Source organism: Hylobates moloch, unplaced genomic scaffold (genome assembly GCF_009828535.3).
Source record: "Hylobates moloch isolate HMO894 unplaced genomic scaffold, HMol_V3 SCAFFOLD_16, whole genome shotgun sequence".
Classification (NCBI taxonomy): Eukaryota; Metazoa; Chordata; class Mammalia; order Primates; family Hylobatidae; genus Hylobates; species Hylobates moloch.
The window spans coordinates 1,873,386-1,888,953 of record NW_026652291.1 but is presented as its reverse complement, the minus strand read 5'-3'; the positions used below and the strand labels follow the sequence as shown (position 1 = coordinate 1,888,953).

Here is a 15,568-nt window from a genome sequence, read left to right as displayed (position 1 = left end):
TATTTAAGAGGCAGTTAGCTCCCTATCTCCTCCCCAACTCCATGCTCCTAGGTGACTGCTTCTATCCTCTCCTGGCATAAGTCTAAAAGTTTTTCTCTAGACGGCTGAAATTTTATCTGGCCTAGGAGATGATAGGCACAGTTGAGTCTTGGGCACCATATGGAAAACGGTGCCTGGGTGACTACATTAGCAATGAATGCTTCTGGAAATAAACATCACATTTATGGTCAGTTGATCTGACAAAGGTGTCAGGCAATTCAGTGGGAGACACAATAATCTTTTCAACAAATGGTGCTGGGATAACTGGATATTTACATGGAAAAGAATTAATTTGAATCCTTTAACTCACACTATACACAAAAATTAACTCAAAATTGATCATAAAACTAAATGTAAGAGTTAAAACTATAAAGCTCTTAGAAGAAAACACAGGAGGATAGGATCAATTGGTCTTGGCAACTTACTGGATATCCTAGAATAAAGTAAAAACTGACTCAGATTTTAAACCTGCTTGGCTGAGAAGACAGGAAAAAGTTCTTCCAGGATACCTAAGTCGAATGTGTCTTTCCTCTTTGCTGATCTGGCTCTGAATCCTTTCATTGTAGCAACTCAAGAGAACTCTATGCTTAGTCCTGAGTGGTCCTAGCAAATCACGGAACCTGGGGACGTCTTGGAAGCTTCAACACAGGCATATATAATGAGAACAAATCAATTTTCCTTTATAGCATAATGACAAACCAGCACAGTAGTATTAACCTGACTTGCTGGCCTACAATTTTCAGAGAGCAGAACTTCCCCGGCTTCTTAGTTCAGCAGCTGCTGATGGACATCAATCACACCAACTCAGCATCCTGCCCTTCTCTTCCAACCCATACTCCCTCCTTTCCTCACAGCTCTCCTTAATCTGTCCTTAGATGTCTCAGTCCAGAAGTTAGAAGGCTTAGCATGTCATTATTCTATAACCAAGGTATACACAGAAACATTTTGGGGGAAGATGTCTTTCATATCTTGAAATGCACGTAAAACTGCTCTGTAGACAATAAAGTGTTTTACAAGGTAACATATTATTAAGCTTAAAAGGTAGATGTGTAAGCCATAAAATACAGTAACATCTTTGATGTGATGCTTCCAATCCTAAGTTATTCCTCTAGAGGAGATCTCATACCTTCCTCTAATTACAAGCCACACAAAGGATAAAAACACATTTTTAACTTTGGTTTCAGGTTTCAATTTTGTTGATTTTGAAATATACACATTTTCTCCTTATTAACAAGAAACAACTTCATCAAGGAAAAGGTCTCATCACATCAAAACTGGTCTACCCAATTTATCATACCTTTGGAATGCTTTCCTTTTGAGTCTCTTCCATATACTGTATCATATATAACACATCTCACTTCTTCAACACACGGCCTACTCAATATATCTATTTAATCTTCCCTAAAGTTCAGGTCGTGGTAATTCTTTCTTCCTTTCTTTCTTTATTATTATTATTTTTTTTTTGGGAGACAGAGTCTCGCTCTGTCACCCAGGCTGGAATGCAGTGGTGCAATCTCAGCTCACTGCAACCTCTGTCTCCTGGGTTCAAGCGATTCTCCTGCCTCAGCCTCTCGAACAGCTGGGATTACAGGCACCTGCCATCATGCCCAGCTAATTTTTGTATCTTTAGTAGAGAGAGGGTTTCACCATGTTGGCTAGGTTGGTCTAGAACTCCTGACCTCAGGTGATCCACCTACCTTGGCATCCCAAAGTGCTGGGATTACAGCCGCGAGCCACCATGCCCGTCCCATGGTAAATCTTAGAACTCAAAAAGATCTTCAACATTCTGTTGGACAAACAAACTATAAATGCTTGCTAAAGTGTAACCTGGATGTTCCCAAGCTTGGCATGGCAACATAGTCACATGGGGAGTTTTCTAGGCCCCACTCCAGATTTACTGAATGAAAATTTCTACCAGTGGCATTTATTTCTTAAGACGTCCTGAAGCAGATCTGCCTGGAAGAACTCTGTAGAGGCTCTTGATTTGCAGTGGACAAATGTCTACTCCAATGACAGAAGGCAGGAATGTGAAGAGGGAGAATCTATAATCTTAACAACAGTAATATTTCTCCCTGAGTGGCAGAAGGATTATGATATTGAAACCAAAGAGAAGAAAATATAATCTAGTATACCACATGGCTCTGCAGTGGATTATACCTGCAAAATCTAAAATAATAAAACTACTAAATGGTTTTCAACTTTATAACCAATCTACAGACAAAGCACAAAAGGTTTATAGTTAGATAACAATATGCAAATACTGTCAACCTTTACAACATAAAAGTCTAGTACAGCTGCAAGAGCTGGAAGGAAGGAAGGAAGGGAGAGAGGGAGGGAGGGAGGGAGGGAGGAAGGAAGGAAGGAAGGAAGGAAGGAAGGAAGGAAGGAAGGAAGGAAGGAAGGGAGGGAAGATGGCAGGGGCCTAATATTATCATTTTACAAAGAGCAAGGTCCAGAGATACTGTTTAAAGTTGATAGTACAAATAAACAGAGATTTAAGTATATGAGGTGGGGTCACAAATATAGCCAATAAAAGAACTAGCAATTCAATAATAAGTTGGGAAGTAGAGAGGTGAAATAACTTGCTCAAATTCAACTCATTAGAAAGCTCCGAGGCCAGTGGGCTGAACATGGGCCAGTCACACTCTAGACTCCATGTACTTTACCAGTGTCTCACCATGCCCAGCCCTGTGTGAGGAAGGAAGTTGCCTAAGCTTAGATGCCTAGTTAGTGTTACAGTCAGAAAAGGAAACTCAATCAGGCTGGGCGCGATGGCTCATGCCTGTAATCCGAGCACTTTGGGAGGCTGAGGCGAGTGGATCACAAGGTCAGGAGATTGAGACCATTCTGGCTAACACGGTGAAACCCCATCTCTACTAAAAATACAAAAAATTAGCCAGGCGTGGCAGTGTGCGCCTGTAGTCCCAGCTGCTGGGGAGGCTGAGGCAGGAGAATGGCTTGAATCCGGGAGGCGGAGCTTGCAGCGAGCCCAGATCAGGCCACTGCACTCCAGCCTGGGCGACAGAGCGAGACTGTCTCAAAAAAAAAAAGAAAAAGAAAAAGAAAAGAAACTCAATCTCTAGTCTTAAAATTACTTGTTAAAGTTATCTTTAAAATTCTCAGAAAAGACCACATTAAAAATGTCCCTATTGGTTCATTCTTTCAAAACACACCAACATTTCTTTTTTTTTTTTTGAGATGGAGTCTCACTCTCTTGCCCACGCTTGAGTGCAGTGGCACGATCTCGGCTCATTGCAACCTCTGCCTCCCGGGTTCATGTGATTCTCCTGTCTCAGCCTCCTGAGTAGCTGGGACTACAGGCGCATGCCACCACACCCAGGTAATTTTTGTATTTTTAGTAGAGATAGGGTTTCACCATATTGGTCAGACTGGTCTCGAACTCCTGACCTCAGGTGATCCACCGACCTCGGCCTCCCAAAGTGCTGGGATTACAGGTGTGAGCCACCACGCCCAGCCAACACCAGCATTTCTTGCAAAGAGCTCCTCCACAGCTCCCCTCACCTATGATCAGCATTCCATCTATTCTCCAAGTCTCTACCACAATGATGGAGGAAGACACTGCAGCCCACCATCCACTTTGTCTGTCAAAACCTGACAGAGGATCCAGAACCAGCATTGAAGATGCAAAGCAATTCAGCCTACTCAACTCTTAGTCTACAAGCTAAGCCCATAGCCCATCTGCCACCACAGAGATGCTGTGTTTACGTGCACAGAGGCACCCACTGCCTGCTCCAGGAGAGGACATGGCAGCAGCATGTGAAGGGCAGGTGGAGGACTGCTCCAAAGGAGACGTGATCTGATTCATGGACCATCATGTGACTAGGTAACACCACTCAGTGACCGCTGCTTTATAACTTCATATAATATTTTGAAATATTCAACAGAAATGACAATATCTACCCCCAAAATAATTATTTAAAAATAAGTTATAACCCAAACTCATTAGTACCGGTAAAAAGCAATTAAAAAAAAAAAAAAACCGGGTCTTACTCTGTTGACAAGGCTGAAGTGCAGTGGTACAATCATGACTCACGGCAGCCTCAAACTCCCGGGCTCAAGTCATCATCCCACCTCAGCCTCGTGAGTAGCTGGGACTACAGGTGGATGCCACCACATCTGACTTTTTTTTTTTTGAGATGGAATTTCGCTCGTTGCCCAGGCTGGAGTGCAATGCTGCGATCTTGGCTCACTCCAACCTCCGCCTCCTGGGTTCAAGTGATTCTCCTGCCTCAGCCTCCCGAGTAGCTGGGATTACAGGTGCCCGCCACCATACTCAGCTAATTTTTTTTGTATTTTTAGTAGAAACAGGGTTTCACCATGTTGGCCAGCCTGGTCTTGAACTCCTGACCTCAGGGGATCTGCCCGCCTCAGCCTCCCAAGGTGCTGGGATTACAGGCATGAGCCACCACACCTGGCCACATCTGACTTTTTCTTTTTTTTTTTTTTTGACACGGAGTCTCCGTCTATTGCCCAAGCTGGAGTACAGTGGTGCGATCTTGGCTCACTGCAACCTCTGCCTCCCGGGTTCCAGCAATTCTCCTGCCTCAGCCTCCCGAGTAGCTGGGACTACAGGTGCATGCCACCATGCCTGGCTAATTTTTGTATTTTTTTTGTAGAGACAGGGTTTCACCAGATTGGCCAAGCTGGTCTTGAACTCCTGACCTCATGATCTGTGTGCCTCGGCCTCCCAAAGTGCTAGGATTACAGGTGTGAGCCACCACACCTGGTCTCATCTGCTGATTAATTTTTTAAAACCTTTTATAGACAGAGGGTCTCACCATCTTGCTCTGGCTGATCTCAAACTCCTGGCCTCATGTGATCCTCCCACCTTGGCCTCCCAAAGTGCTGAGATTACAGGTGTAACCCACTGCACCTAGCCATCAGTTTTTAAAATTCAATTTAATTCACTATCACTTACCCCATTTTCAGTACGTTTTTCTCCAGGTACATTTATTACATTTCTCTGAGTTCGCTGCTCTTGGGTCTGACGGACACCTAAAGAAATGAAAGAACCAAACTCACCAAAAGGCATATTCAAAAAAATAATATTCTCCCATTTCTTCATGTATTCAAATATTTATTGAACACAAGTGTAAAATACCAGGCTGAGAAATTCAAGACTTTAGTACAGTTGAAAAAATGGTCTTACAATTCATCTTTAATATATAAAGTTGTTTAGGCTGTGCTCAGTGGCTCACACCTATAATCCCAGCACTTTGGGAGGCCAAAGCAGGAAGATAGCTTGAGCCCATGAGTTCTAGACCAGCCTCAGCAACATGGGGAGAATTTGTCTCCACAACAAATTTTTTAAAATTAGCCAGGTATGGTGGTGCACCCTGTAGTCTCAGCTACTTGGGGGGCTGAGGTGGGAGAATGACTTGAGCGAGAGGAGTCGAGGCTGCAGTAAGCCAGGATTGGGCTACTGCACAATCTTGCTCTGCTGCACTCCAGCCTGGGCAACAGAGCAAGACTCTGTTTAAAAAAAAAATCAATTAAAAATAAATGAAATAAAGTGTTTAAATGACATCTTTTCTTTTTACATTCTATCTCAGAATCTTGAAATTGACTTGTTATCAAAAGGCTTTTGACACTTAAAAATAGAGAAGATGATAAATTTTATGTGTATTTTATCTCAATTAAAAATAAAAATTTGGGGCTGGGCGAGGTGGCTCACATCTGTATTCCCAGCACTTTGGGAGGTGCTGGGATTCTCCCAAGGTGGGAGGATCACTTGAGCTCAGGAATTCAAGACCAGCCTGGGCAATGTGGTGAAAATCTGTCTCTACGAAAAAAAAAAAAAAAAAAAAAAAAGTAGCAAGGCATGGTGACATGTGCCTCATGTGCCTGTAGTCCCTGCCACTCACGAGGCTGCGGAGAATAGCCTGAGCCTAGGAGGTAGAGACTGCAGTGAACCATGATTGCGCCATTGCACTCCAGCCCAGGTGACAGTGAGACTCTGTCTCAAAAATAAAATAAAGATAAAAATTTGGCATTCATATTACCAACAGGGGAAAAAAAAGAAAAATTTTTTCAAAAAGGCACTTGCAGCCAGGCGTGGTGGCTCATGCCTGTAATCCCAGCACTTTGGAAGGCTGAGGTGGACAGGCTGCTTGAAGCCAGGAGTTTGAGACCAGCCTGCCCAAATGGCAAAACCCTGTCTCTAGTAAAATTACAAAAATTACCCAGGCGTGGTGGCGCACACCTGTAATCCCAGCTAACTAGGAGGCTGAGGCAGGAGAATCGCTTGAACCCGGGAGGCGGAGGTTGCAGTGAGCTGAGATAGCACCACTGCACACCAGCCTGGGTGACAGAGTGAGACTCTGTCTCAAAAAAAAACAAAACTAAAAGCAAAAAAAAATCCAAAAGGCATTTGCATTTTAGGGCCAGGCATGGTGGCTCATGCCTGCAATCCCTGCACTTTTAGAGGCCAAGGCAGGAGGATCACTTGAGACCAGGAGTTCAAGACCAGCCTGGGCAACAGCGTGAAACCTTATCTTTACCAAAAATACAAAAAATTAGCCGGGCATGGTGGCACACATCTGTGGTCCCAGCTACTTGGAAGGCTGAAGTGGGAGGATCACTTGAGCCCAGGAGGCAGAGGTTGCAGTGAGCCAAGATCATGCCACTGCACTCCAGCCTGGGTAACAAGTGAAACCCTGTCTCAAAAAAAAAAAAAAAAAAAAAAGACATTCACTGAGATGGGGGCTGGACGTGATGGCTCACGCCTGTAATCCCAGCACTTTGGGAGGCCAAGGCGGGCAGATCATGAGGTCAGGAGATTGAGACCACCCTGGCCAACGTGGTGAAACCCCATCTCTACTAAAAATACAAAAAATTAGCCCAGCATGGTGGTGCACACCTGTAGTCCCAGCTACTTGGGAGGCTGAGACAGGGGAATTGCTTGAACCCGGGAGGCGGAGGTTGCAGCCAAGATTGCGCCACTGCACTCCAGCCTGGCGACAGAGTGAGACGCTGTCAAAAAAAAAAAAAAGAAAGGAAAACAAAAAAAGAGTATTAGTAAGTTGAAGGGAGAAGTTTAGTGAGCAAAAGCAAAACAAAACATGAGACAGCACCCAATAAACTACTCTTTATGCCACCCTTTTAGGCAGAGGTAAAGGGGCAGAGAGGGTAGTGTTACAGGTGGGGAAGATGGAATTCTGAGTCGGGGCATGAAAGAGAGAGTGAATGTACAGCTCCTGGGCTCGTGCAATCCTCTCACCTCAGCCTCCCAAAGTGCTGGGATTACAGGCATGAGCCACCATACTCAGCCTGTTTCCAAATTTTATAAAGTGAGAAAAAAATAACCACTCTCCTCAGGACATTAAGGATTATGTACATATTAATAAGTAAAAGGCAAGACTTTTTACTTAAGTATAGCTAAGTGAGGGAGGGTATAGGTATCTGAAGAACTCAGGTAGAGAGTTAAAATAAATCCTTAGCACTAAAGCAGCACTTCAACTGTCAGCCAGTCTAATCCTCCTCTTCAGGTGGATGTTCCCAGAGAGGACGGACCCTGGTCTAAGGTAAAAGCAGATGAAGAGTTGAGCCCAGAGCCTTGGTGTCCTGGCTCCAGATGTAATGGTGTATTCTAAAAGACAGCCTTATGCTATAGAAAGATGATTTTAAAGTAGATAGTAGCTCATCCAAGGGCAAATTTTCCTTTACTATAAAATACAAATAAAGCGGATAACTTGCAATAAAGAAATATTATTTTTACAAAGGATTGTCCTTTTATTTGCTTGAGTTCATTTTTTTAAATATCAGAATCCATAATCACTGCTAATTAATAAGTTAAAGGTTTGTTTGTTTTGTTTTGTTTTTGTTGTTTTTGTTTTTGTTTTTGAAACAGAGTCTCACTCTGTCACCCAGGCTGAAGTGCAGTGGCGCGATCTCAGCTCACTGCAAGCTCCGCCTCCTGGGCTCACACCATCCTCCTGCCTCAGCCTCCCGATAGCTGGGACTACAGGCGCCCACCACTACGTCCGGCTAATTTTTTGGTATTTTTAGTAGAGACGGGATTTCACCATGTTAGCCAGGATGGTCTCGATCTCCTGACCTCGTGATCCAACCGCCTTGGCCTCCCAAAGTGCTGGGATTATAGGCATGAGCCACCGCGCCCGGCCAAAGGTCTTTTAACTGTACAGTGTATATGTGTTCAAAAAAAATTTCCTTATTTTCTTTAAATTTTAATTCAAAAATATATAGTATATTCCCATGGTTCAAAAATCAAAAAGAACAAAAAGGTATACAATCAACAACCCTCCCTCCTCTGTTTTACAGCCACTTTTCCCTTCCCCCCAGGGCAACAATATCCCCAGTTGCGTAGATATCTTTCCAAAACTGCTTTATACATATACACATACAAAAAGATATGCACATTACTCTTTGCTCATCTTTCCACAAAAGGCAGCTAAGTGTGCACATTCTTTTGCACCATGCTTAATTCATGTAACATGTTTAGGAGATGGTCTGTCTGGGTCAGGGCACAGAGGTTCTTCATTATTTACGGCTGCAGAGCACTCTGCTGTGTAGATGGACCCTAATTTATTTAGCTCAACTCTCCTGGTGGGCATTTAGGTTGTTCCTACCAGCAATGCTCAGTGAATAACCCTGTTTATATATCATTTTGTAGGTGCCAGGGCACAGCTTTAGGATAAATTCTCAGAAATGAAACTGCTGGGTAAAAGGTTTTATGTTTTGTAAGTTTAACAGCTATTGCCAAATTTCCTTCCATAGAAGGTGCCAACTGCCTCCCACAGCAATGCAGAAGACTGCCTGTTTCTCAGAATCCTTGTCAACACTGTGCTATTAACTGTTTTAATCTTTGCCAATGTGACAGGTAAAATATAGTATTTCAAGATAGTTTTCTCTGCATGTCTTTTATTAGGAATAAGGTAGGCCGGGCGTGGTGGCTCACGCTTGTAATCCCAGCACTTTGGGAGGCCGAGGCGGCCGGATCACGAGGTCAGGAGATCGAGACCACGGTGAAACCCCGTCTCTACTAAAAATACAAAAAAATTAGCCGGGCGTGGTGGCGGGCGCCTGTAGTCCCAGCTACTCGGAGAGGCTGAGGCAGGAGAATGGCATGAACCCGGGAGGCGGAGCTTGCAGTGAGCCGAGATTGCGCCACTGCACTCCAGCCTGGGCAACAGAGCGAGACTCTGTCTCAAAAAAAAAAAAGGAATAAGGTGAGTATCTTCATATATCCTAGGGCCATGTATATTCCTTTTCTGTGAACTGTGTGTGTATATATTTTTTCTATTATTCTACTAAGCTTTTTTTTTTTTTTTTTTTTTTTTTGGTTTGGGTTTTCTTTTTTTTTGCCCAGGCTGGAGTGCAATGGCACGATCTCAGGCTCACTGCAACCTCTGCCTCCCAGGTTCAAGCGATTCTCCTGTCTCGGCCCCCCGAGTAGCTGGGATAACAAGTACGTGCCACCAAGCCTGGCTAATTTTTGTATTTTTAGTAGAGACAGGGTTTCACCATGTTGGCCAGGCTGGTCTCAAACTCTTGACATCAGGTAATCCGCCCCACTTGGCCTCCCAAAGTGCTGGGATTATAGGTGCAAACCACCACACCTAGCCAAGTTTTTTTCTTATCAAATTTTAGGAACTCTTTACATGTAAAGAGAATTAGCCCTTTGCAATATGAGCTATAAATGCTACTTCCCAGTTTATAATTTATCTTTTGACTTTTTTTAGATGTTATTGCCATGCAGTTATTTTTGGTTTTGTTTTATTTATATATATTTTCTGAGATGGAGTCTCGCTCTGTTGCCCAGGCTGGAGTGCAGTGGCGTGATCTTGGCTCACTACAACCTCTGCCTCCCAGGTTCAAGCGATTCTTCTGCCTCAGCCTCCTGAGTAGCTGGGATTATAGGCACACACCACCACATCGGGCTAATTTTTAGCAGAGATGGGGTTTCACCATGTTGGCCAGGCTGGTCACAAACTCCTGACCTCAAGTGATCCGCCCGCCTCAGCCTCCCAAAGTGCTGGGATTATAGGCGTGAGCCACCACACCCAGCCTATTTTTATTTTTTGAGACAAGGTCTCTCTCTGTTGCCCTCGCTGGCTGGAGTGCAGTGACACAATCACGGCTCACTGCAGCCTTCACCTCCTGGGCTCAATCGATCCTCCCACCTCAGCCTCCCAAGTAGCTGAGACTACAGGCATCCACCACCACAACCAGCTATTTTGTATTTTCTGTAGAGATGGGGTTTTGGCATGCTTCCCAGGATGGTCTGGAACTACTTGGCTCAAGTGATCTGCCTGCCTCAGCCTTTCAAAGTGCTGAAATTACAAGCCTGAGCCACTGCACCCAGGCTTTGTTTTAAATAATTCATTTATCAGTCTTGTCTTTTATGTTTTAGTGTTACACTTACCAAGGCCTTGTTCACTTCAAAAATAAAAAGATCTCCCAGAACTTTCTTCTAGTCTTTTCATGGTTTTATATATTTTTAAAATCTAGATGTTTGACCAATCTGATATTTATCAAAAACAATCCCTTTAGTGTGGCGGTGGGTGCCTGTAATCCCAACTACTCGGGAGGCTGAAGCAGGAGAATTGCTTGCACCCAGGAGGCGGAGGTTGCAGTGAGCCGAGATTGTGCCACTGCACTCCAGCCTGGGTGGCAGAGTGAGACTCCATCTCAAAACAAAACAAAACAAAACAAAAATCCCTTTAAACACCAAGTGCCTTTACATGATTGAGTACGCTGATTAATTAACTTAGAGTCCTGAGAAGGAAAGAAGGGTTGGTGCCTAAAAAGTGTGATGTAATTGGCTGGGCACAGTGGCTGACACCTATAATCCCAGCACTCTGGGAGGCTGAGGTGGGCAAATCACTTGAGGTCAAGAGTTCAAGACCAGCCTGGCCAACACGGTGAAACCCCATCTCTATTAAAAATACAAAAATTAGCCGGGTGTGGTGGTGCGCACCCGTAGTCCCAGCTACTTGGGAGGCTAAGGCAGGAGAATCCCTTGAACCCTGGAGGTGGAGGTTGCAGTGAGCCAAGATTGCGCCACTGCACTCCAACCTGGGCAACAGAGTGAGACTCTGTCTCAAAAAAAAAAAAAAAAAAAAAAGTGCCGTAATGGTAAACAACACTAACAGAAGCCAAAGAAACATGAGATACCAACTTTCTCTCTAGCCACTTGTAAGTGCAGGGCCGGGTGTGTGTGAATAATTTAATATTTATTCCTATTTTTCTTAAATTAACTTTTCTAGCAAAAATTAACAAATGAGGAAGAAAGCATTTACCTACCTTGTTCACTGTTCTCAGCTGGGGAGTCCTCGTGTCGAAGGAAAAATTTCACTTCTTCCTTCCGTGGACCCCATTTCTGAAGATGTTCATACATCATATAATCAAAGGGTATGGGACGTTCTAGGAAAAAGACCACATCTTTTTTACTCCAGAATTAAAATGACTCCAACCAAAAGTAAATTTTTTAAAAAACTTAAATGAATGTATATATGCACACATATATGTCTACATGTTACAATTCAAAGATATTACAAGCACTGAATTTCAACATTAATGAGTAAAAGCAAGAATATGAATGGGAAATAATTTAGGCAACAGATAAACACAAAAAGTATCCATGACAGCAATTTTGCAATATTAAATAGGGAACACTGAAACATGCCCTTTACAAAACTTATTTATCACAAAGCATTGTGTCTCCCATTCGTTTGTTTGTTTTGAAATGGGGTTTTGCTCTTGTTGCCAAGGCTGGAGTGCAGTGGCACCATCTTGGCTCACTGCAACTTCCACCTCTGGGTTCAAGAGATGCTCCTGCCTCAGCCTCCCAAGTAGCTGAAATCACAGGCATCCACCACCACGCCCAGCTAATTTTTTGTATTTGGTAGAGAGAGGGTTTCACCAAGTTAGTCAGGCTGGTCTCAAACTCCTGACCCCAGGTGATCCGCCCACCTTGGCCTCCTAAAATGCTGGGATTATAGGTGGGAGCCATCGCACCCAGCCTTTTTTTTTTTGAGACAGAGTTTTGCTCTTATCACTTAGGCTGGAGTGCAATCTCGGCTCACTACAACCTCTGCCTCCAGGGTTCGAGAGATTGTCCTGCCTCAGCCTCCTGAGTAGCTGGGATTGCAGGTGCCCACCACCACGCCCAGCTAATTTTTGTGTTTTTAGGAGAGACGGGGTTTTACCATGTTGGCCAGGCTGGTCTCAGCCTCTTGGCCTCCTGGCCTCAGGTGATCCACCCGCTTTGGCCTCTGAAAGTGCTGGGATTTCAGGTGTGAGCCACTATGCTCGGCCTCCCACTCTTGAAAGAAACATAAACTGAACAGGCCATGTTATTTCTTAAAATGTCAGGTGTGGCAATCAGAGGTACGAAGGCTGCACAGGGCACTTCCTGGCAACTCAGGCAACATTATTGTGAATGTTTGTCAGTACCAAGTTAATAAAAATTAAATCCTATAGAACTAAATGTATTTCAAATATTTTTTTAAAAATCAAAGCTTACTCACAATCTCTCACTCCTTTACTTTTTTTGAGACAAAGTCTTTGTTCTGCCACCCAGGCTGGAGTGCAGTGGTATGATCTCAGTTCACTACAACCTCCACCACCTGGGCTCATGTGATCCTCCCACCTCAGCCTCCCAAGTTAGCTGAAACTATAGGCACATGCCACATGCCTGGATAATTTTTGTATTTTTTGTAGAGATGGGGTTTTTGCCATGTTGCCTGGGCTAGTCTTGAACTGCTGGGCTCAAGCGATCTGACTGCCTCAGCCTCCCAAAGTGCTGGGATTACAGGTGTGAGCCACTGTGCCTGGCCAATATCTAACCAATTACTTGAGAAGAGCACTAACCCAGTTGTTGAATTTAAAAGAACCACTTTTATATGTATAATGAACTCCGTTTTCCTTCTCTGTGAACCGTCTCAGGTATTATGCCTATTTTTCAAAAATCTGGGTTGTGGCTGGGTGGGGTGACTCACGCCTGTAATTCTAGCACTTTGGGAGGCCAAGGTGGGCAGATCGCCTAAGGTCAGGAGTTGGAGACCAGCCTGGCCAACTTGGTGAAACCCTGTCTCTACTAAAAATACAAAAATTAGCCGGGCGTGGTGGCAGGCACCTGTAGTCCCAGCTACTCAGGAGGCTGAGGCAGAAGAATCACTTGAACCCGAGAGGTGGAGGTTGCAGTGAGCCGAGATCAAGTCACTGCACTCCAGCCTGGGCGACAGAGCGAGACTCCATCTCGGGGGTGGGGAGAATCTGGATTGCTTCTTTCTTAGTGATCTAAAGGAGTTCTTTATACTCTGGATACTAATCCTAGGTTGGTTACATATACTGAAAATAAACTTGCCTATTAATTTTGTTGGTATCATTTTTTGTATACAAGTTTTAAAAATTTAAATGTAAGCAGTTATCAGTCTTTTCCAATTTCAGTTTGAGTTTTTGGTACAATAAATCCTCTTCTACTCCAAGGTAAAAAAGATACTCTCTTATGTTCTTTCTACAAATTTTAAAGTACAGGTTTTCACTGACTTTATGGAATTTATTTCTGCATTTGGCATAAAGATCTGACTTTATTTTTTCCCTACTTGAATAATCAGTGGTCCCAGCATCATTTACTGAATAGTCTATCCATTCCCCATAGACAAGTAATTGTCACCTCTAATATGTAGCAGGATGTCGTATGTACATGGGATCTTTCTGAGCTGTCTCTTCTATTTTATTGGCTATCCACCTATCACTGTGCCAATACCACAACCTTAATTACTATCATTTTGTAGTGAGTCTTGCTACCTGGTAGGTCAATTTCCCTCATATGGCTTAGTTTCAAAACTGTCTTAGTATTTCTCATCCCTTTGCATTCATATGTGTTTTAGGAGCAGCTTGTCAAGATCTTTTTTAAAAAGGTAGAATTTTGACTGGCACCATATTAATTGATTTATAAATAAACATGAGGAGACCTGACGTCTTTGTAACACCAAGCTTTCTGGGCCTTGAACATGATTGTGTGCCTCCATTTTTTTCATGCATCTTATGTTCTTCAATGATGTCTTAAAACGTCTCACCATGGAGGTCTTGCTCATCTTAATTTATCCTCTGAACTTGATTTTCTGTTCTACATGTGCATATTATCATTTAAATATAATTGTTTTATTTTGGAGTAATTTGAGATTTATAGAAAAGTTACCAAGATAGTACAAAGAGTTCCTGTATATCCTTCATCCACTTTCCCCTAATACAAACATCTTACCCAGCTATGGCATCCTGTATACACTTCATCCTTGAACACAGGTCTGAACTGCAGAGGTCCATTCACATGTGAATTTTCTTCCACCTCTGCCACCTGAGATGGCAAGACTGACCTTTCCTCTTCCTCCTCCCTCAGACTACTTCACATGAAGATAAGGGCCAGGTGTGGTGGCTCACACCTGTAATCCCAGCACTTTGGGAGGCCAAGGTAGGTGGATCATTTGAGGCCAGGAATTCGAGACCAGCCTGGCCAACATGGCAAAACCCCATCTCTACTAAAAATACAAAAAATTAGCTGGGCATGGTGGTACACACCTGTAATCCCAGCTACTTGGGAGGCTGAGGCAGGAGAATCACTTGAACCCGGGAGGTGGACGTTGCAGTGAGCTGAGATTGCACCACTGCACTCCAGCCTGGGCGACAGAGCACACTCTGTCTCAAAACAAAACAAAACAAAACAAAAAACCATGAAGCATGAAGATCTTTATGATGATCCACTTCCACTTAATGAATTATAAATATGTTTTCTTTTCCTTGGTTTTCTTAATAACATGTTCCTTTCTCTAGCTTATTTTATTGTAATAATAAAGCATATAATACATATGACACATAAAATGTGTTAATTGGTGACTTATGTCCTAAGTAAAGCTTCTGGTCCACAAAAAGCTACTAGTAGTTAAGTTTTGGAGGAATCAAAAGTTATACTTGTTTTTCAACTGTGCAGGGGGTCAGTGCCCCCAATCTCCATGCTGTTCAAGGTTCAACTGTACTTAATAAATAAACCTTGTTAATAGTGTTGCTCAATTCTTCCCTAATCTTGACTAATAGATATATGCCTACAAATATCCCATTTTGATTGTGGATTTACTAAATTCCTAATTTTATAAATTTTGACTTTATATTTTTCAGTTTACATTGTTAAATGTACATCTACTCATGACTGTTTAAGCTTCTTGATATATCACTCCTTTTATTATGTCTATCTTTATCCTAACGGTTTAACTTTAAATTTTATTTTGCCTGACATTAATGTTGCCAGAAAAGCTATCTTTTCACCTTTCTCTTCATTTCCACATTTCTGAAGGTATTATGCTTGTATGTCTGTCTCTTGCAAGCAGCATAAGAGCTGGATTTTATTTTTTACCCAATCTGTACCTCTGTCTTTTTTTTTTTTTTTTTTTGAGACAGAGTCTCACTCTGTCGCCCAGGCTGGAGTGCAGTGGCGTTATCTCGCTCACTGCAAGCTCCGCCTCCCGGGTTCATGCCATTCTCCTGCCTC

At 43.1% G+C, this 15,568-nt stretch overlaps 1 protein-coding gene across 2 annotated transcripts in view; it reads right to left on the bottom strand.

Moving 5' to 3' along the window:
- Nucleotides 1-15,568, bottom strand: part of PPP1R13B (protein phosphatase 1 regulatory subunit 13B) — a 68,062-nt gene that overhangs the window by 40,315 nt on the left and 12,179 nt on the right. For both annotated transcript variants that reach the window (XR_009210185.1, XM_032134606.2), the window contains exons 2-3: nt 11,326-11,445; nt 4,979-5,055 (exon numbers count right to left, since the gene is read on the bottom strand). Coding sequence is in view for 1 of the 2 variants with exons in the window: in XM_032134606.2 (XP_031990497.1) it covers nt 4,979-5,055; nt 11,326-11,445 (197 nt within the window). In the remaining variant the exon portion in view is untranslated. The remainder of the gene's footprint in view (nt 1-4,978; nt 5,056-11,325; nt 11,446-15,568) is intronic.